We start from the raw sequence: 21,560 nt of genomic DNA, 5'->3' as shown, positions 1-21,560 counted from the left end.
CCCTCACTGATCACCTCAATACAAGTAGGCCAATGACACTTTGATAATACATTACTATCAATAGTAATATAATTTAATTTAATATAAATATAAATATAAATAATGAAGTGTCATTATTGCTAGAGTAAAATTGAAGTGAAAAGAAGTTTGTAGTCTTGAGATGTCTAGGTTCAAACATCATTATCAGTGTAAATTGGCTGGTTGGGAAAAACGTTGAAAATGGTTATGGGATAATCGAGTTAGATCGTAACGTGTACCTCCCCGGTTAACTATGGGAACACCTTATCTGTTTTTTTTTTTTTTTTAGGCAAGCCCCCAAAGTGTAGCAGGTGGAGATTGAACATGAGTTTCTTTGAAACTTTCCAAGCATCTTACCATCAAGCCACCCCTTGGGGTTAACACCTTATCTGTGTTACCCTTACAATTGAAGTAACATTAGGGTAATCTTTAGACTGAAAAGAAAATATCATCTTTCAATTTTCAAGCAAGCCCCAAAGTGTAGCAGGTGAGAATTGAACCTGGGTTCTTTGAAACTTTCCAAACATCTTACCACCAAGCCACCCCTTAGGGGTTAACACCCTATTTGTGTTACCCTTACAATTGAAGTAACATTAGGGTAATCTTCAGACTGAACAGAAAATATCATCTTTCAATTTTCAAGCTACAAATTATAGATCATAAAACGGAGAAATTAGAAAACCCAAACTATCAATTAGCAGAAGTAAGACCACTAACTATCAGTGTTTAACAAGTTATTACACAACTAGAAAAGCATGTGAACTTCTGTAGATGCTAAATCTGGCAACAGTTTGAGACAATTTACTTAATCTGGCAAGTTGACAGATTCGATGACCGGTCTTGAGTGAACTAACAACTATTTTTTTAGAACGACAGTTTTGGAGTCACTCAGAGGGGACTTAACCACCTTCGCGATCATATGCCACCGACTCACACGTTAGAAGGAAACTCCTTGCACACCATCGCGCATTGCGTACCGGGTGTGCTTTGGGTTAAACTGAGTGGCTTACGACATGCACCTTGTCACCGCAACTGAACCCTGAAGAAACCTCCCCCAAGGATTCGAACCTCGATTTTTTCACGGATACAGGCCAGCAAACAACATGGGGCTTTTTGCCACTCAGCCACTAGCTCGGTGCTAGTGAACTAACAACTATTTTTTGAAGAAAATTAAGATCTCTGCAGTCACGAATTAGCATAAATTTTTTGGTAACAGCTTCACAAAGTTCATCAAAGTGTCATCCTTTCATGTATATATGGCAGCACTCTTTAGTGTACATGTAAGCTGCAAATTAGTATGTTACCCAACTTGAATTGCAATTATTATTACTACTACTATTTAATATTAAAGATATAGTTCCAACAGTTATAGGAAAAACTTACAACACAGACACAGATATATCATTAATAGGTATACTTTAACTTCAGATAAATGATACTCTAATCTCGCCATCAACTCGGCTGGTTACCTAATGTAATGTTTCAATACATCGATATGCATATGTTCTGTCACAAACAGAATCAAACTGTTATAGCTAGAAAGTTTGACTAGACATAAAATAGGCTGGCCGGGCAGAATGGGTTGAAATTAACCCATTCAACCTCAGATACATAATTTTTTTTTTTGAAAGGCAGAAGAAAAATTTTATTGATAAGAAAAATTAAACATTACAAGGGAGGCATGAGAGAGTGCCTCTAATATCAGCTACATTAGAAAACAGACACAAAATCACAAAAAACTAGCACAATTAGGATCCATAGTTCCTAAAAGAACACGTTCGGGTTGATGAGCCATTGCGACCATATTATAGACTTTCCTCTCGAGCGTTTGGACAACCATTCGAACGATTTGACTTGGATTTCGTTTAGTGTTACAGCTCCGTTTCCTTTTTCCTTTTTAAAAACTGTGAGGTTACGGTTTCTCCAAATTGTAAAAGCCGCTATCCATTCGATTCCTTGCCAGATTTTTGATTCGGTGTTTGTATTGGAGATGCGCGTGTTGCCCTTCAGCATGGTGTCGAAATTTAGAGTGGTTGGAGTCACGACATTGCACCAACGGAACAATCTGTTCCAAATGTCCTCCGCGAATGAGCAGTTGAATAAAATATGGTCGATCGTTTCTACTGTATTGCTACAAATTGGACATAGGACCGTATGTAGGTCTATACCCCGTTTATCTAGCTCGATTAAAGTCGGTAATCGTCGTTGGACAGCCCTCCAGATAAACACTTCTATTTTCTTTGGCACGAGATTGTTTGTCATTGTAGCACTTGCGTTTGCTCCTCCCGATAGCACCTTCTCATTGATTAATTTTGTAAGATCCGAAGTACAGAAAACTCCTTTGCTATTTAAATTCCACATCCAGCCATCTTCTTGTTCACCATCTTCAATTGGAAACGGGAACTGTTGGAGTAATTGGACAAGATCATCGAGTTCACAGCTTGTTCTCCTAGTTGGTGTTCTACTCCAACTCCAAACGAATTCCCAGCCGTTTGGATTTTTGGTTACCCGCTCACTGATCGAACATGTTTGCTTCGTATCTAACCGATATAATCTACGAAACTGAACCGCTAGCGGGGCGTTGTTAATCCATACGTCATCCCAAAATCTAGTGTTGTCTCCGTTATGAATAACTCTGCTGAAAGAATTTAAAAAGTTGATTCCCAGGCCTTCTATGGTGATTCCAGCTTTTCGTATGCCATCCCAGGTAGTATGCCTGCTTCGAAAATTAAGTAAATCGTGAGAGCTTAACCCCCCTTCCCGCCCATACAGACTTTTGATAATTTTAACCCAATATGAATTGGGTTCTTTCTTGAAACGCCACCACCACTTCCCGAGTAGTGATAGATTTTTTGCTTTGAGGGACCCTATATTTAACCCGCCCTTTTCGTAGGTTAATAGGGTCTTTTCCCATTTAACCCAGGGTATTTTAGACTTATCACTCGTCCCGCCCCAGAAAAAATTGCGTCTCATACCTTCAAGCGAATTGAGGACATTAGATGGTGCACGGAAGAGGGAGAATGCATACAACGGGAGGCTACTTAAAACCGACTTAATCAAAGTGAGACGACCACCGAAAGACATCAATTTCGATTTCCAATCCGCAAGTTTATTTTGCATCCTTTCGATTATAGCAGCCCATTCACTCGCTTTGGTCATTTTGTTACCAATTGGGAGGCCAAGGTATGTGAATGGTAGTGACCCGACTTGGCATCCGATGTACTCAGCCATACATTCAACTTGACGTGGTTGTACTCCAATACCATAAAGAAAGCTTTTTGAGAAATTGACTTTCAAGCCTGCAAAGATTTCGAAGCACTTTAGTATCTTGAATAGATTACCAATGTTTCTTTTATTCCATTCTCCGAAAAAAACGGTATCGTCGGCATATTGGAGGTGAGACAAGATAATGGAATCCGAACCGATTTTCAAGCCATTGAACATGTTTAGTGAGATTGCTTTCTTAGTTAGTGCATTCAGTGCCTCAACCGCAATGATGAACAAGTAGGGAGATAACGGGTCGCCTTGGCGTACGCCTCTATGAAGAGCAAATTCTTTGGTAGGAGATCCGTTGACGAGTATAGAAATCGATGCCGAGCTTAAACATGCTTCGATCCATGAACACCACTTATTACCAAAACCCATCAGCTTCATTATCATGGATAGGAATTCCCAATTAAGACTATCAAAAGCTTTCTCGAAGTCGGCTTTGAATAAGAGACCCTTATTCTTTTGTGATTTCAGATTCCAAATAGTTTCATTGGCTATGAGAATACCATCAAGTATATATCGACCTTTTAAAAACGCGCTTTGCTCCACACCAATTAATTTATGGACGACACGTTGCAATCTAAGTGTGAGCATCTTCGATATGATCTTGTAGTAGCTTCCGATTAGACTTATCGGCCTATAGTCTCCAAGATTTAGAGGATCTCTTTTCTTGGGTATAAGCGTAAAGAAGGAAGCGTTACATCCATTGGATATGGTTCCATTAAGCCAAAACCATTCGACTGCCCTTATGAGGTCGTCTTTTACCAACCAAAAAAACTTCTTGTAAAAAAACATGTTAAATCCGTCCGGCCCCGGTGCCTTTGAAGAATCACAGCTTTTTATTGCCTCCCATAATTCTTCTTCAGTGAACGGTTTTTCCAGTAAAGCATTGTCCTCATCATTGATTCGACTTAAGGGGATACCAACTAGACTGTTGAAATCAGGTTGGCAATTCGGGTTTCTTTCAAACAGTTTCCTGTAGTAATCAAAAATAGTCGATTTGATGATATTAGGGTCCTCCTGCCACATACCGTTGATGAAAAGTCCTCTGATATTGGAGCTGTTATTTCGTCTTCGAATGGAGGAGTGAAAAAAGGCAGTGTTTTCGTCCCCCTCAACGGCCCATTTTAATCGGGCCTTTTGTTTCAACATCTCTGCCTTTTCGCTTTCTTTTTGGAACCAGGTAGACCTCGCATTCAACCAACAAGTTCTTTCTTCATCAGTTATGGAACCTGTATCTGCTTTTATCTCGAACTCAGTAGCCATTTTCTTCCATTTCTCAATCTCCATGTCAAGGCCACCGTATCGGTAGTTGCTCCATTTTCTTAATTCAATCTTAACGTTTTTCAACTTGTCTCGAAATCTACAATCTGGTCTTGACGAGGTGACATTTTTGTTCCACGCATCAGTAATGATTGGTTCGACATCTTTCGTTTCCAGCCATGCGTTGAAGATTTTAAATGGCTTGGGTCCGAAATCAATGTATTTGTCGCGAAGAATTAAGGGGCAGTGATCTGATTTGTGTCTATCTAGGCATAGCGTGGAAACGTCTCCCCAATTATTCATAAAACATTCCGATACAAGAAATCGATCAATCTTGCTAAATTTAGTTCCATCGTCGCTAATTCTAGTAAAACGTTTGCCTACTATTGGGACATCGATCAAGTTGTTGTTGCTTATGAAGTTGTTGAAAAAACTTGCTCTCCGAGCGTTGAAATCACAGTTAAGTCTCTCGTCCTCCGATCGTACCTCATTGAAGTCACCACCGATAACCCACTCGGCATTCGAAAAGGAAAGTAGATCCTCAAGACTATCCCAGAATTTCTTCTTGTCATCGTCTTTGTGCGGACCATAAACATTTACAATAATCGAGTCCATAGACTTTCCTTTCCATCTACCCTTAATTGCCAAGAAGAATTGTTTCTCCACTGCTTCGTTGACTTCAAAGATAAGAGGGTCCCAGATTAGCAGCATACCCCCTGCCTTTCCTATTTTTGGTTTTTGGATGTACTGGAAATTTGATGAACCCCAAATCTTTTCGATCCAACTATCATCAACAAGATTACGTTTACTTTCCTGGATTGCAACTATGTCAGGGTTCTCCTTGAGTCTCAACTTTCTAAACCAGTCTACCTTACTTTTACCCGATTTATCTTTCCCGAAGCCTCGAATGTTAAGAGTCATGATCTTCATTAAACAACATAAGGAAGCGAGAAGTGACCTGAAGTCATCAATGGGTACTTTCCTCCCATCTCAGTCCCAATTTGTTACCAAATTCATTGAGACCCACACTGGCCGAAGATTCATGTGAGATGCTTATCTGGTGTTTAGAACTTTTTGAAGGTTTGGAGGTTTGGTTGGATTGGTTAGATTTGGAAGTTTGCTTGGAAAGGGATTTAGGGGTGATTTTTGTGCGGTTTCTAAATTGAATGAATTTAGAACACAAAGGATCGATACGTGGTTTGGGTTTTGAGGTTGAACATTTTTTGGGAGTAGGTAGATGTTGACTGGAAGTGGAGTTGTGCGTAAGTGGGGGAATGGGGGTAATGGGATCACGAACACAGGTTGGTTTGGGAGGTTTGATGGGCTTGGAGCAATTGAATACATCCTCATGATTGGGCCTATTGGGCTTTAATCGGTTTTGGTTGGTAGTGGGATCAGTCATGGGAGCCTGGGTTGATGGCACTTGAGTTTGTGTAATGGGAATATGAGAAAATTTTTCTTGCAAATTTAATGTTCTAATTGGACTGATCAAGTTATCCATGGGGTTATCAGGTTTACCAATGGTTGGGCTATTGAGTAGGGGTGATGTGGTGGGGGGTATCGTCTTAGGGTTTGGATTAGATTTTGGGTTTATGAGACGGGATTTTGAGGTGTTGGTTGGAATATTTGGTTTATGACACTTGTTAGTAGGGTTTGGGGATTTTGGTGTGGCGTTTTTTGGTTGTGTCGTTTTTCGTTTTGGTTGCGATGTCTTTTGTTTTGGGGTTTGTTTTCGATTGTCGGTTAAGGTTTGTCTAGTTGGGGTGGTACGGTTATCGTCTTTGGGGACATCAGAGTTTAAAATTGGACTAAGAAGTGTTGAATTGATTGGGTTGATTGGGTGAATTGGGCTTGAATGCATTCTTGAATTGGGTTGTGCATTTTCATTAAAGATTGGGCTGGGTTGAGTTGGGTTTAATGGACTTGAAGGTTCTCCTGTATTGGGCTTTTGGGTAGGTGAAACGTGGGTTGGGTTACTAGGGTTAAGAGGATCAGCGTGAAATGAATCGTTACCTGGGGATGTGTAGGTGTGTGGCCCGATGCAGCCTTTCGACTTCGGTAAAGATGTTGCAGATTTGCTTTCATCTTTTTCTAGGGCAACATCCTTCTTGGGGATCTCATCATCATTATTGTGGACACTGAAGTTTGCAGCAGTCCCCATGCACTTTGATGATTTGTCTTCTTCCATATTCCGATCAATCTTCACCGGAAACTCTGTCTCCGGTATAGAATCGGCATCCTCATCATCAGAATTAATATCTACACGCGAGTTATTGTCGGATTGCCAATCTTCGGAGAATTCTTCGCCATTAATATCTAGTTCAGATATATCTCGAATTAGTTCCGTGATGTTCACATAAAAAATACCACTGTTTGTTTTGACCATAGCCGTTTCCTGAATTGGGACGTGTCCACGCACATTTACCAAAACTCTGCCTGAAGTTAGATTTTGATTTTTATCATTGATTGAACAATTTTCTAACTTTAAAATTCTACCCCACCATGCTGCAATTTTTTTGAATGTGGATTCATTCCAGTGGGTGGGTGGAACTCCAAATATGCTTAACCACGTTAGTCTACCAGGGCATGGTCGATTAGGTTTCCATGTACAAAGGTTTGGTATCCATCTTTTTATCCCATGTATATCATTAGAAAGGATGTTTTGTGCTGTTTCATCATTCTCAAGCATGATCATGACCTCAAGTCCGCCTAGGTACTTGAGGGTGAAATCAGTTAAACCTTCTTCATGACATAGATCCTGGATGTGTTCTAATATGTCTATGTTGGGAACCTCACCAATTAGGGTTTTTGAATCGAAATTGGTTATGTTCTCATCATCAAGTAGGACAAGTCTCTCTTTGTTTGGTTTGGATTGGGGTGTGGTAGTGGAGATGTAGGGTTTGTGGGTGTGGTTGTGATTATTGGAGGTATGTTTTGGTCGATAGGTGTATTGTTGTGGGTGAAGGTGGTTGTGGGTTCGTTGGTTTGTGTGGTGAGGTGGAGGAGGATGACGTGTGTTAGTGTAGGAAGGTGGTGGTGGTGCCCGGCGCCGAGAGAGGTTGTGAGGTGTTTTGGGAATGGGATTGGGGTGCCATGGTGGTAGAGGTTGGTTATGGTGGGGAGGGTTGTGAGGGGTGTTTAGTGGAGGAAAGTCTTGAAGGTAGCGGTTCGGTTGCAGATTGGGTGAAGTATTCATGGTGGTATTGGCATAGTCACCACGTGACTTTTTGTCTTCTCTGTGCTTTGCTTCTGTTTCATTTCTTGATTTATAGACTTTAAGATATAAATCTTTCAGTTTAAAAGATCTTAATCTTTCAGCGAATTTTTCTGGATTGCTGACGTCTTCATATCGTACGAATCCAAACTTCTGGCCACTGGGTAGTGTTCGTTTGGCCATGTAAATGTCATTGATTTTCCCATGTTGTTTGAAGAATCGCCATAATTCTGGGACATCCCATGAGGGTGGATAATTGTAAAACAAAAAAGATGTTATCTGTCTGCCGCCTGATCTATGATTCCGTCTGAAGTAGCCGTCGCCGTTGTAGTCGCCTCTCGCCGCCGCCGTGCTCCTCTTGTTGCCGTTATTCGCTGCTCTCGAAATTCTCTCTCTCTCACCCACTCTCTCTCTCATTTTTTCCTATACATAGCAAATTTAATTTTAATACCTCAGATACATAATACCTAATACTTGCATTATCGAAGAATAGTTTATATAGTATTGTGATCATACTGCTTCGTAATTATATGGAACTGATGTGTGTATATCATGCTATAAATAAGAATAAATTATTAAAACTGAAAGAATTTGAACTACATCCAAAATTTACTTACTTATTAAACCTGTTCCACTATTGACAACCTCTCAACAATGCCAAAATCTATGTGAAATCAAGAACTTTATAATAACCTAAATTCTGTTATGAAATCGTATTTTGACCCATTCATTTTACCATCACAAACTCCAGAAATAGTATTACTCAGCCGGTATGCCCGCCCATTTTAACTTCACAACTTCTAGAATTTGCATCAGTATAGTCTAAAATGTTACTTCATAATACCTCATACTTGTGATATATAATACTAATACTATACCTCCTGATCTAAGATTAGATAGCCAAAATTTTGACTGTCTAAGATAAATATATTATGCATAAATACAAAGTACTAAAAAAGTAATCAATGATGAAAGTTCAGTTATCCTCAACAAAACTAGCAAAACCAAATTAGTTGTAGAAGGTAGTAAGTATATCACCAATGATCTCCGCATGAACATACACCATTTTCAAAACGATGTTGTATGCTCATGCAGGATTCCACCACAACAATCTGTCTTCCAACGATCTTAGAAATAATCTTGAGTGCATTGTGGCTATCACCACAAACCCGAAGACTTTTTATTATCGTTATTGGTTTACGGGCTGGACTGGTCAAAAGGCCTTGAGACAAAGCACGTATTTCACTACGTGATAAAAGACCTTCGTCCTCGCTTTCTTGGCCTACATCATCAACTACAAAGTTTGGCTGCGGAACATACCCAACTTCTATCATCTGCTGTTTTAAACAAATAAGTTGACTATATAACTTCTCATGATCAGGGTTAGATGTGTCCCCTATTCTATATTCGTGCACTTTAGGTTTAAACTCTAGGGAATTTGTTTTCTTTTCGTTTTCTTTTGCAATATCTGAAGCTTTTATTGGTATCAGACCCGCCTTCGTTTGTTCATCTAAACGTGTGGGATCTAGAAGCTCAATAAGCTCATAACATCGGTCTCCAAGCTCTGTATCCCCATGAACACGACAATTATTCATCAACGTTTCCCAAATTTCAACACTCGGCTCCATAGGCATTTCATCAATAAAATGTAACGCTTCGTTTAAATACCCTGCACTCCCAAGCATATCCACTACACTCTTATAATGATCCATGGATGGAATAATATCATAATTTTTACTCATTGACTCAAAATGCAAAAACCCTTCTTTCATGTCTCCCACAACACTACACGCAGTAAACACGCCAAAATACATCTGACTGTCAGGTTTCAAACCAATCTTTTTAAACTCGGTAAACATATCAATGGCATCTTCACCATACCCGTTTTTAGCCAGCCATGTAATCATCGTGTCCCAAGATGTAAAATTCCTCTGCGGCATTTTATCAAACACCTTCAATGCATCTTCCATAGACCCACATTTTGCATACATTTCAATAATCTTATTAGAAACCCAAACATCAATATGCGATACTGATCTAACAAGGTATTCATGAACCTTTTTACCTTCTTCAAGTGCCTGAGCCTCTCCACATTCATTCATCAACAACAGAAACCTATTTAAATCAACAGAAACGTTTTGCTGCTCGAGTAAACCTAAAATTTCAATAGCTTCCTCTAATCTCCTCTCCTTGCATAAAGCATCAAGTTCCTCAATTGTGCCACGTAACTGCCTATCCTTTTGATCATAATTATTGTTGACATTCGTATTGTAGGCCCGGGTATAAACCTTAATAGGATTTTGGTGACTTGGAGAATTAGTTACTAAAAAATCCAAACTATTATTAGGGTTTAGAAAATAATTTGTGGTGGCGTAAGTTTTAACTAATGATAAGGGTTTGTTGAGGGATATAGATGATGATGATGATGATGATGATGATGATGATGATGATGATGATGATGATGAAGAATAACAACGACTTGAAAAGTTAAATACCTTAAAAAAATACTACGTAACTGAAACATTTCATATTATGAGATGCTTTGGTTCTTGCTTGATACATCGGAGACTGTATTTTGCGAGATGCCTGAATGAGTTCCTCTATTTTCCGCCGTAGGGGTGGTTTAGTCAAGAAAGATGTTTTGTTTTTTTCTGTACAAAATTACGTTTTTGGTCCCTTATATTTGTTTAAAGTTTCGCAGATGGATCAAAAGTATTTTTTTTTTATGTACATAACCTTATTGTTTCAAAAAAATTTGTCGCTGATTCTTTTAGGTTAACAGGCGTTAAGTGCCTTCCAAACATTAAATGCCTTCTGTTATTTTTGAAATTTGTTTATAGCTTGTTTGTTTGATTTCAACTCAAAAAGAAAAACCAAATTATTTTTTATTTTACAGGTAGATAGGTGTAAGAAGATGGAGGTGAATGAATATGTAAAAGGATGAGTTATATAAGAAAAAATAAAAAAATCAAAATACCCTCACATGTTTGACACTTAACATGATTAACGGCACACATTGAAGACTAAGTGATGGAGGGACTACAATGGAACCAAATATAATTAACTAACTATCAATGCAAAATTAAAAGTTTGGGATTAAGCTTGTAAAAGAATTAAGATTAGGGATTATCGGCATAAATTTGTCTTTTTTTAACTCTCAAAACATACAAATTCTTATAGATGATCTCAATGCTTCTTTACTCTTTTGAATGGAGACTTTCAATGAAACTTAGAATTTTGTTAAAAAAAAATGTAAATAAGAAAAATGCCTAGTATAAATATGTAGACAGGTGTAAGAAGATGGAGGTGAATAAAGATGTAAAAAATGAGTTATATATATAAAAAAAAAAATACCCTCACATGTTTGACACATGACATGATTTAACGAAACAAATTGAAGGCTAAGTGATGGTGAAATGTCCCGTTCATATTGATTATAAACGTTCCATATTAATTGATTTCGTTGCGAGGTTTTGACCTCTATATGAGACGTTTTTCAAAGACTGCATTCGTTTTTAAAACAAACCATAACATTTATTTTATCGACAAGGTTAAAAGGACACCACCTAGATTATCCATAAATGATAATCTAAAAATATCACACTTACACACTACCAATACATATTGGTTTACAATATTAATATGTTACAACAAAGTAAATCTCGAATGCAGTTTTAAACAATATTATACAAGCATGCTAAAACCAAATCTTGTCCATATTTTAGCATGCAACAGCGGAAGCTCTTAATAATCACCTGAGAATAAACATGCTTTAAACGTCAACAAAAATGTTGGTGAGTTATAGGTATAACCTATATATTTATCAAATCGTAATAATAGACCACAAGATTTCATATTTCAATATACATCCCATACATAGAGATAAAAATCATTCATATGGTGAACACCTGGTAACCGACATTAACAAGATGCATATAAGAATATCCCCTATCATTCCGGGAAATCCATCGGACATGATAAAAAAACGAATTCGAAGTACTAAAGCATCCGGTACTTTAGATGGGGTTCGTTAGGCCCAATAGATCTATCTTTAGGATTCGCGTCAATTAGTAGATCGGTTTACTAATTCTTAGGCTACCAAGCAAAAAGGGGCATATTCGGCTTCGATCATTCAACTATATTATAACGACCCGTCCTAATCCATCTGGACGAATACATTACCTTTGGTTACATCGCGAGGTATTTGACCTCTATATGATACATTTTACAAACATTGCATTCGTTTTGAAAAGACAAACTTTCCTTACATCGAAAGTTGACGGCATGCATACCATTTCATAATATATCCAACTATAATTGACTTAATAATAATCTTGATGAACTCAACGACTCGAATGTAACGTCTTTTGAAATATGTCATGAATGACTCCAATTAATATCTCTAATATGAGCAAATGCACAGCGGAAGATTTCTTTCATACCTGAGAATAAACGTGCTTTCAAGTGTCAACCAAAAGGTTGGTGAGTTCATTAGTTTATCATAAATAATCATTTCCGATAGTATAATAGACCACAAGATATTCATATTTAGAAAACAATCTGTGCAGGTCTGCTCACTGCTGTAAAAATCATTCATATGAAGAACACCGGAACCTTTCAAACAACTAACCAACGGTAACTAACGCGTAGTGCAATGACGAAATCATCTCTCCGTGGTAGTTAATACAATATAATTCTTACAACGGGGGCTAATGCGTACGTAATGAAAAATCATCCCTCCGAGGGTAGCTGAAACGGGGGCTAATGCGTACGCAATGCAAAATCATCCCTCTGTTACCAACTACAAAGTCGACTATAATAAAATACAATACAATACAATACATCGGTAGCTAACGCGTGGTGCAATGACGAAATCATCTCACCGATGGTAGTTAAAAAGGTAGCTAACGCGTAGTGCAATGACGAAATCATCTCACCGTTACTAACTACTAAATCAAACCATATCGGTAGCTAACGCGTAGTGCAATGACGAAATCATCTCACCGATGGTCGATAATACAATCTTTATAGAAATCGAACCTCTGAATCCAAATAATTCTATCATAGAATGTAGTTTTGAATATCTGTGTCTATTTCGTCAAACGTTTATAGAAGCAGTTCATGTATTCTCAGTTCAAAAATATATCTCAAAAGCATTTAGGAAACAGTTATAAAAACAGCGCATGTATTCTCAGTCCCAAAAATGTAAAGAGTAAAAGGGAATCAAATGAAACTCACCTAATGTATTTTGTAGTAAAAATATGTATGACTATATTGAACAATGCAGGGTTGGCCTCGGATTCACGAACCTATAACATTTGTATATTTATTAATATACATAGTTGTAATTGAACACACACACACACACACACACACACACACACACACACACACACACACATATATATATATATATATATATATATATATATATATATATATATATATATATATATATATATATATATATATATATTAGTTATATCATTTTTATGTTAATAATATAGATGTTTTATACGTTCATTTTGTATTAAAAAAAATGTATTAAATTTTTGTTATGTTATAAGTGTTAAATATATATATTTATGTATTTTATTTATTTAACAAAACAGTAGTTCCAATTATACTAAGTTAATATTAATAAATATAATAATAATAACTTTAATAATATACTTATGTTAATAATAACACTATTAGTGCTAATAACAATGATATTTATAATAATACTTCTAAAGATATTAATTTTACTGTTTACGATAGTTATGTTATTAATGATTCACTAATAATAATAATAATAATAATAATAATAATAATAATAATAATAATAATAATAATAATAATAATAATAATAACAATAATAATAATAATAATAATAATAATAATAATAATAATAATAATAATATCCTTATTAAAATGATAGTATTAATAATAATAATGACATTGTTAATAATGATACTTTTGTTTAATAATAAAAATAATACTGATAGTTATAAAAGTGATACTTTTACTAATATTAATGAGAGTAATGATAACTTTTATTATTTTCATAATAATAATACTCCCTCCGTCCCATTATAAATGCCCACTTACTTTTTGCACATAGTTTTAGGAAATCTCTCTAACTTCATTCTCCACCAATCAGAAATCTTCTCTCTCCAGAATAACATCTTTTCATTGGTTGAAACACAAAGTGGACACTTGAAATGGGACATCCCAAAATAGAAATGTGGACACTTGTGGTGGGACGGAGGTAGTAATAATAATAATCCTAATCATAATCACACTAATAATAATATTATAACTATTAGTGATAATAATAATAATTAATAACCATATTAAAAATGATATTATTAATGATAATAATAATATATTGTATTCTTTTTTTTATAATAATATTTATAATATATAAATAATGATTTTAATGATCATGATAATTATAATTTTAAATAATAATAATCTTAATCAGAATTTTTCTTCTCATTCTAATATACTAGTGATATTAAAAATGATAACAATAATCATAATACTTATAATTCCTAATAATAATTATACTAACAATAATTATAATACAATACACGATAATAACAATTATAATAACTGATAATATTTAACTTGAAATTATAATATATACATAAAACTAATATTGATACTGATATTAGTATTAGTATTAATGAGAGTAATAATAAGGTTATTATAACGACTATATTCTTAACTTGTATTTACATTTAATATATACAATTTATTAGTTATGAGATTTTTAATGATTATCTATATAGTAATTTACATTAAATATTAAATTCTTATATATATATATATATATATATATATATATATATATATATATATATATATATATATTACAATATACATATTATAATATTTATCTATAGAATTCCTATATTTATATATATAAATTCATTTTAAGTACAATTTAATTATTTTATATCTTATCTTACATATTTAGTTTTAATGTTTAAATTAAATTTCAAATTATCATATATACTACGTTGTGTATATGTACATATTTATTTACAAACAACTGTTCGTGAATCGTCGGGTTTAGTCAAAAGTTTATGTAATCAGTTCTAAGATTTAGAGACTCAATTAGAATAACTTTGCTCATCGTGTCGAAATCATATAGAGATTTAAGTTTAAATTTGGTCGGAAATTTCCGGGTCGTCACAGTACCTACCCGTTAAAGAAATTTCGTCCTGAAATTTGATTGGGGTGGTCATGGCTGACACTAAGTATGTATTCATGACTCATATGAGTTGGAAATTAGAGTTTTATCATCAATGAGTAACATGGATAAAACGATTCGTTTATGTGAAGAGTACGAGTGGAGTTATCACAAAAGAATGAAATGAGTATATGCAAGTTCGTCTTAACTGGTGACGTAGTCATAGTTGATTTCCGGAATTCAAGGGATTTAGAGAAAATCTTCGTGATAAAATTTGGTTCTTCGGTAATTAAGGAGATTAGGATCCTCTTCGGTTAAATGTGATGATCTTTCTCGATTGCTCTGTTGGATATTTCACTATAAATCCACCCTCTTCCTTTCCTTATTTTCACAGTTCACGCTTCTATTCTTTCTTCCTCAACTCAAACTTTTGTTTTCTCTTCTCGACTTTAGTTTAAACGAATAATGATCCAGAATTCGTAGATATGGAATTTCGAATGAACATGACTAATATTCTAGGAGAGAGATTGTAATAGCACGATCTTGATTGGTTAAATTACCAGAATTCAAGAGAAAAGATAGAACTATCAAGAAAATATATTCTTGATATGTTTCGAGATTAGATAGAATGTAAGAGTCGTGTAACATGGCACATGATGACGTTATGATCTGTGAATCATCACGTTCCAATAGAAACTCAGCATAACTTACTGTAATATAATCACGTTATTCAAGTGTCATTATATTATACTAACTCATGCTTCAGTTTCCAACACTACTTCAGAATTCATTCATAGTTTATACTTAGATTTTTACAGAAATTTTCAATATAATGGAATATAGAAAACACGAAGAAGTAGATAATTTCAGACAAGAATATTTATGAAAATATCCTCAGAAATATCGAAGATATTTATGATGATATTTTGGGATTTCTAAGTTCGAAAGTTGATAAAGAAAAAATTTCTGCAAGATTTTTAACATGACTTCGGAGCAAGATATTCTCTAAAGATTTCATCGGATCCAGAATTACTTGGATTCTTTGAATATAGGGTTTGGTCCTTGTATTTGTCCTTGGTCTCCTTCGTGGTTAGCTCAATCCGTTTTCCAGTTCCAACTTTTCTGAGCTTTTCCAACATACTATTCTTTATCATCAAACTTCCGACGATTAAGGTCGTTTACGGTTGTCTACAGTTTTTGCTACTTCATTCAGTTTTTTCAAAGTTCAATGTATTTATTCGTAGGCTGGGTGCTTTTCAAAATTTCAGAATTGAAGTTCGCAAATCCAGGAGATAGAAGTTATATATATATATATATATATATATATATATATATATATATATATATATATATATATATATATATATATATATATATATATAATTGTTGTCGTAGAAACGCTGAGAAATTTGAGATTATCGATTGATACCTCCCGGTATTTGGTATGGTGATTATCGTTACAAGATGCCGATGAGTTCATGATAAGACTTCAATAGATAAATATAGTGATTTGTCGGAGAGATTTAAGCCAAAGAGCAATGAGGTTGCTGACACGTCTGCTGGTAATATGGTGAAATATAAAAGGTTCCCCGGTAACAATAAAAGAGCACGCACATATATCTAGGTTATAATAAGGTTGTTGCAAACAAAAAGTTGAAGTTGACTTGCTGAAGCTGTGACAAAATTGGCTACTTTGGAAAGGGATTGCAAAGCTATTTTTCGTAATAACCACGCTAAAGGAGCTAGCACATATATGTGTTAAACGTTTATTCAGGTTCTGAGTGTTTTCAGGTGCATAAATATATGCATCAATCTTTTCTTCCGTAGATGGAGTGCGGTTGGTTCATCCTCTTGATTGAGGTGTTTTCAAGAATCATGAAAGGTTTGAACGCAGATTGTAATCGTCAAGATACAAATGAAGTTTAAGATGAAATCAAGTGGCAAACTTGAAGAATTGTTTAGTTTCATATGTTATAATCAATATTTTAATTCATTTTAATTGTCCAATGTTATTAGTCCACAGTCGATAGTCCACATTTAACAGTCCAATAATTCATATACAGTGTAATATATAATATTCGAATTAATTAATACGTATCGTGACCCGTGTACATGTCTCAGACTCGATCACAACTCAAAGTATATATATTATTGTAGAATCATCCTCAACCCTGTATAGCTAACTCGATCATTAATGCATATAGAGTGTATATGGTTATTCCAAATAATATATATAGATGCGTCGATATGATATGTCAAAACCTTGTATATGTGTCCCGATATTTAAAGTGCGTAAAATAAATAGCAGGAATTAAATGACGATAAATAAAATTGCGAGAATTAAAATTGCGATAATTAAATGTAATAAGGAATTAGGAACGGTTAGCTAGGAACAGTTAGCGTGGATTCTTAACAGAATTTCTCATAGTTAATTTGTTTATTTCTAACAAATTTTATTTTGTCCAATGTTTTCTTCATTATGCTACTTGTTGGATTCTGATAAGTCAAAATCTAAATATGAAATTGAATGAAAATGGTTATTCTGTGGTGAACGGTTTTGTATATCTGTGGATGTAAGTAGGATAGTAAATGACTGTTGAATCAGCTTCGACGAATGTAAAGTGTAACTTATTAAGGTGAAATCTAATATTCCTCGGGTATTACCTACCCGTTAAAATATTTTCACCATTAACAGTTTGTACAAAAGAATTTTTAATTACAATATTTATGAAAACATATATACATATATATTTTCTTTAGATGTAATCATGGATTTAGTGAGTTAATATGATATTAAACTCATTTGGTTTACGGTTAGAACCAGAGTACATAATCTCTAAAACATTAGAGGTTACATAACCATCATGTCGAACGAAGATAAATGATGTAGAACGTCATGTAGAACGATGATTATACTCGAGGTACAGAATGAGATGTTGAGGCATGTGATGTTGAAACTTGGGTTGTTGGTGGTACTGTTGGTGCCGATGATGTTGCTGAAGCTGATAAGTTTTGCACCATATTCTCCAAATTAATTACTCGAGCGCGAAGTTCATTGACTTCTTCTATTATTCCGGGATGATTGTTGGTCAGAACGAGTGGATGAATAAGGTTTTGAATTTGAGATAGTATATAATCATGATGAGATATTCGGGTAATGATGGAGAAAATAGTATTACGAACAGGTTCGCCGGTAAGTGCTTCAGGTTCTTTGCCAAGATGGAAATGTGGTGGATGGAAGGGATCACCTTCTTCGCGTCTCCATTGATTAAGTCGACTACGAACCCATCAGATGAATTGAGGATGGCTGATTGGCTGATTCATTTTGGTGACGCTGCTTCCGGAGCTTAGGTGAACATCCATGTCGGAATAGTTATCGGGTTCCGAAGAACTTGAACTAGTGACGAGTTCCATTTCGTACGATTGAGTAAAGGATTTTTCAATATGAAATGATTTTCTGGCTATCGGATGGTATTCTAATTTACATAGAATATCTATCTGTATATATATATATATATATATATATATATATATATATATATATATAGAACAAAAGATTTCGTAGATTACGGAGAGATTTACGAAATATGTCAGGCAAAGTTTACAGTAACAGATACGCTAAGATATGAATTAGCAGATATGCTAAGATATGAATTAGCAGATATGCTAAGATATGAATTTTTTGTATACACTAATCATGAAATCAATGCAATAAGATGTGTCTAGACTAATGATGATAATCAAGTGATTCCCTAAGAATGATAAGCAGGTAATTTTAGACACGAAATGATAAGCAAAACTTTTGACATGCAGACACGGTCGAAGTCCAGACTCACTAATGCATCTAAACAACTATCAGTTAGACACACTAATGCAAGACCTGGTTCGCTAAGACCACCGCTCTGATACCACCTATAATAACCCGTCCTAATCCATCTGGACGAATACATTACATATGGTTACATCACGAGGTATTTGACCTCTATATGATACATTTTACAAACATTGCATTCGTTTTGAAAAGACAAACTTTCCTTACATCGAAAGTTGACAGCATGCATACCATTTCATAATATATCCAACTATAATTGACTTAATAATAATCTTGATGAACTCAACGACTCGAATGTAACGTCTTTTGAAATATGTCATGAATGACTCCAAGTAATATCTCTAATATGAGCAAATGCACAGCGGAAGATTTCTTTCATACCTGAGAATAAACATGCTTTCAAGTGTCAACCACAAGGTTGGTGAGTTCATTAGTTTATCATAAATAATCATTTCCGATAGTATAATAGACCACAAGATATTCATATTTAGAAAACAATCTGTGCAGGTCTGCTCACTGCTGTAAAAATCATTCATATGAAGAACACCGGAACCTTTCAAACAACTAACCAACGGTAGCTAACGCGTAGTGCAATGACGAAATCATCTCTGTGACGACCCAGAAATTTCTGACCAAATTTAAACTTAATCTTTATATAATTTCGACACGATAAGAAAAGTCTGTAATATTGAGTCTCAAAATTTTTGAACTATTTATATGGATTCAGTTAACCTTTGACTATTCCCGATGATTCACGAATAATTATTTTTAAATAAATGTGTATATATATATATATATATATATATATATACATATATATATATATATATATATATATATATATATATATATATATTCTATACATAAATAATATTATATATATATATTCTATACATAAATAATATTATATATTGTAATCAATAAAAATTAAAGATTCATTATATTAATTACTAAATAGGATATAATTAATAAATTGTATTACGAGTTTGAATATAAATGTTATACTAATAATATATTCATTACTTTTATTATTATTATTGTTAATATTAATATAAATAGTGTATCATTAATATTATTATATAATAATATATAAAATATATATATATTGTTATAGTATTGTTATTACAAATATTATTATTATCATTAATAATATTAGAATTAGTATAATTAGTATTATTATTATTATTAATATTAATATCAGTATTATTAAAAATTATTATTTGTATTATTTAATTGAAATATATAAATTTTTATATTTAGGGTGATAAGTAATAATATTACTATTATTATCAGTTTTATATTAACACTATTATTATTTCTATTATTATGGTTATTAACATTAATATTCATATTATTATCAATGTAAATAATATTATTATCATTAATACAATGATAATTATTAATATTAGCTAAACCCAAACATATATATATAAATACATATACAATATACAGTTATATATAAATATATAAATATATATATACAAATATAGTTATAGATAAATACAGTCATACATAAGTAAATACATAGTTACATATTCTGTTTCCATCACAATCAACTTTCATAAAATTCTTCATCTCCTGCTCATGAATTGTACTACATCTAAATCATATCGATCTCCATTCGGAGATACAAAACAAAAATGTGTCAGATATCAAAATAATAAATTGTACAAATTTGTTACATCTGACTTATACATTCTTGTTCTCTTCTTCTTGTTTGAAGAACCTTCTGTTACACGTCGACTTCACAATCGTCCTTTAAATCTTGTTACTGTATAACCCTGTCAGAGTATTGTTACCCGTCGACCTCAATAAACACCACACAATAAAAATTGATCGATTATAAGTATTAGCATTCATTCATTACTCAGAAAAACCCATCAACCTAATCTTTTTCATACCTTGCTTAATACTTCCTTTCTTCTTTTCTTTGTACAATCGATCACCACCCGAGCTATAATTGTTACTACTCACTTTTGAGTTTTGGTTCGAACAAGGTCAAGTGAAACTCATTTGTAATTACTGCTATAGCTTGCGATTCCAACTGCCACTCTATGATTCTGTTTCCAGTTTCACTCACCATCGCCATCACTTAATTTAACATCTGCTCATCACAATCTACTTTTGCAACAGTAGGTTTTCTATTTAAATTGAACACTCACACCAAACCACCAATCTAAACGAAAACCACCACCATGGTTATTACAACAACCATCACAACCACGAGAAGTATCACCTTCCTCCAACACCATCTACCATCAAACTATGGTTGAATATGTTTCTGTTCGAGACCCAATATTTCGAACCACCTTAAACCCCCTTCGATAACACCCCTCTCATCTCATTCATTTTTTTTTATGATGCTTACCACCTTCAACCAAACCAATTGCATGCTTACTGTTTTCTTTAAACTCGATCAGACCCAGAACCAAACACCAACACATCCAATCGATCAAACCATTCAAACCAATTGCATACTGCGTGTTCGTCTTCTGTTTCTGTACAGCAAGAAAAGGAGAATAAGGTCGAGTAAGTTAACACATTAAAATAGGTCGATTGTACTCATAATTTAAAAGTTCTATCAACTTGGATATAATATATACACCTTTACAATACATTATCAAATGATTTCATATAGAACAAAGTAGGAATTATTGGCCGACAATCTTTACAACAAATAAACAATTTGAATATTAAAAAGAATGAGGTGATAGAGATGTGGATACAGCACTCGTTGGTAGGGACATAGGATTCGGTTTACATATTAGAACCAAATTGCTATC

General features: G+C 34.1%; 1 protein-coding gene across 1 annotated transcript; it reads right to left on the bottom strand.

The window, feature by feature from the left end:
* Positions 1–1,506: 1,506 nt before the first annotated feature.
* On the bottom strand, positions 1,507–20,866 carry LOC139853606 (pentatricopeptide repeat-containing protein At4g32450, mitochondrial-like). The gene is made up of 3 exons (XM_071842986.1): positions 20,752–20,866; positions 8,217–10,088; positions 1,507–1,620 (listed from the first exon to the last, which is right to left on the bottom strand). Exons 1-2 carry the CDS (start codon positions 20,864–20,866, stop codon positions 8,800–8,802), a joined length of 1,404 nt encoding a protein of 467 aa, XP_071699087.1. The 3' UTR covers positions 1,507–1,620; positions 8,217–8,799.
* Between the last annotated feature and the right edge of the window lie 694 nt (positions 20,867–21,560).

Source organism: Rutidosis leptorrhynchoides, chromosome 6, assembly GCF_046630445.1.
Source record: "Rutidosis leptorrhynchoides isolate AG116_Rl617_1_P2 chromosome 6, CSIRO_AGI_Rlap_v1, whole genome shotgun sequence".
Taxonomy (NCBI): domain Eukaryota; kingdom Viridiplantae; phylum Streptophyta; class Magnoliopsida; order Asterales; family Asteraceae; genus Rutidosis; species Rutidosis leptorrhynchoides.
This window is presented reverse-complemented; position numbering and strand designations above follow the sequence as displayed.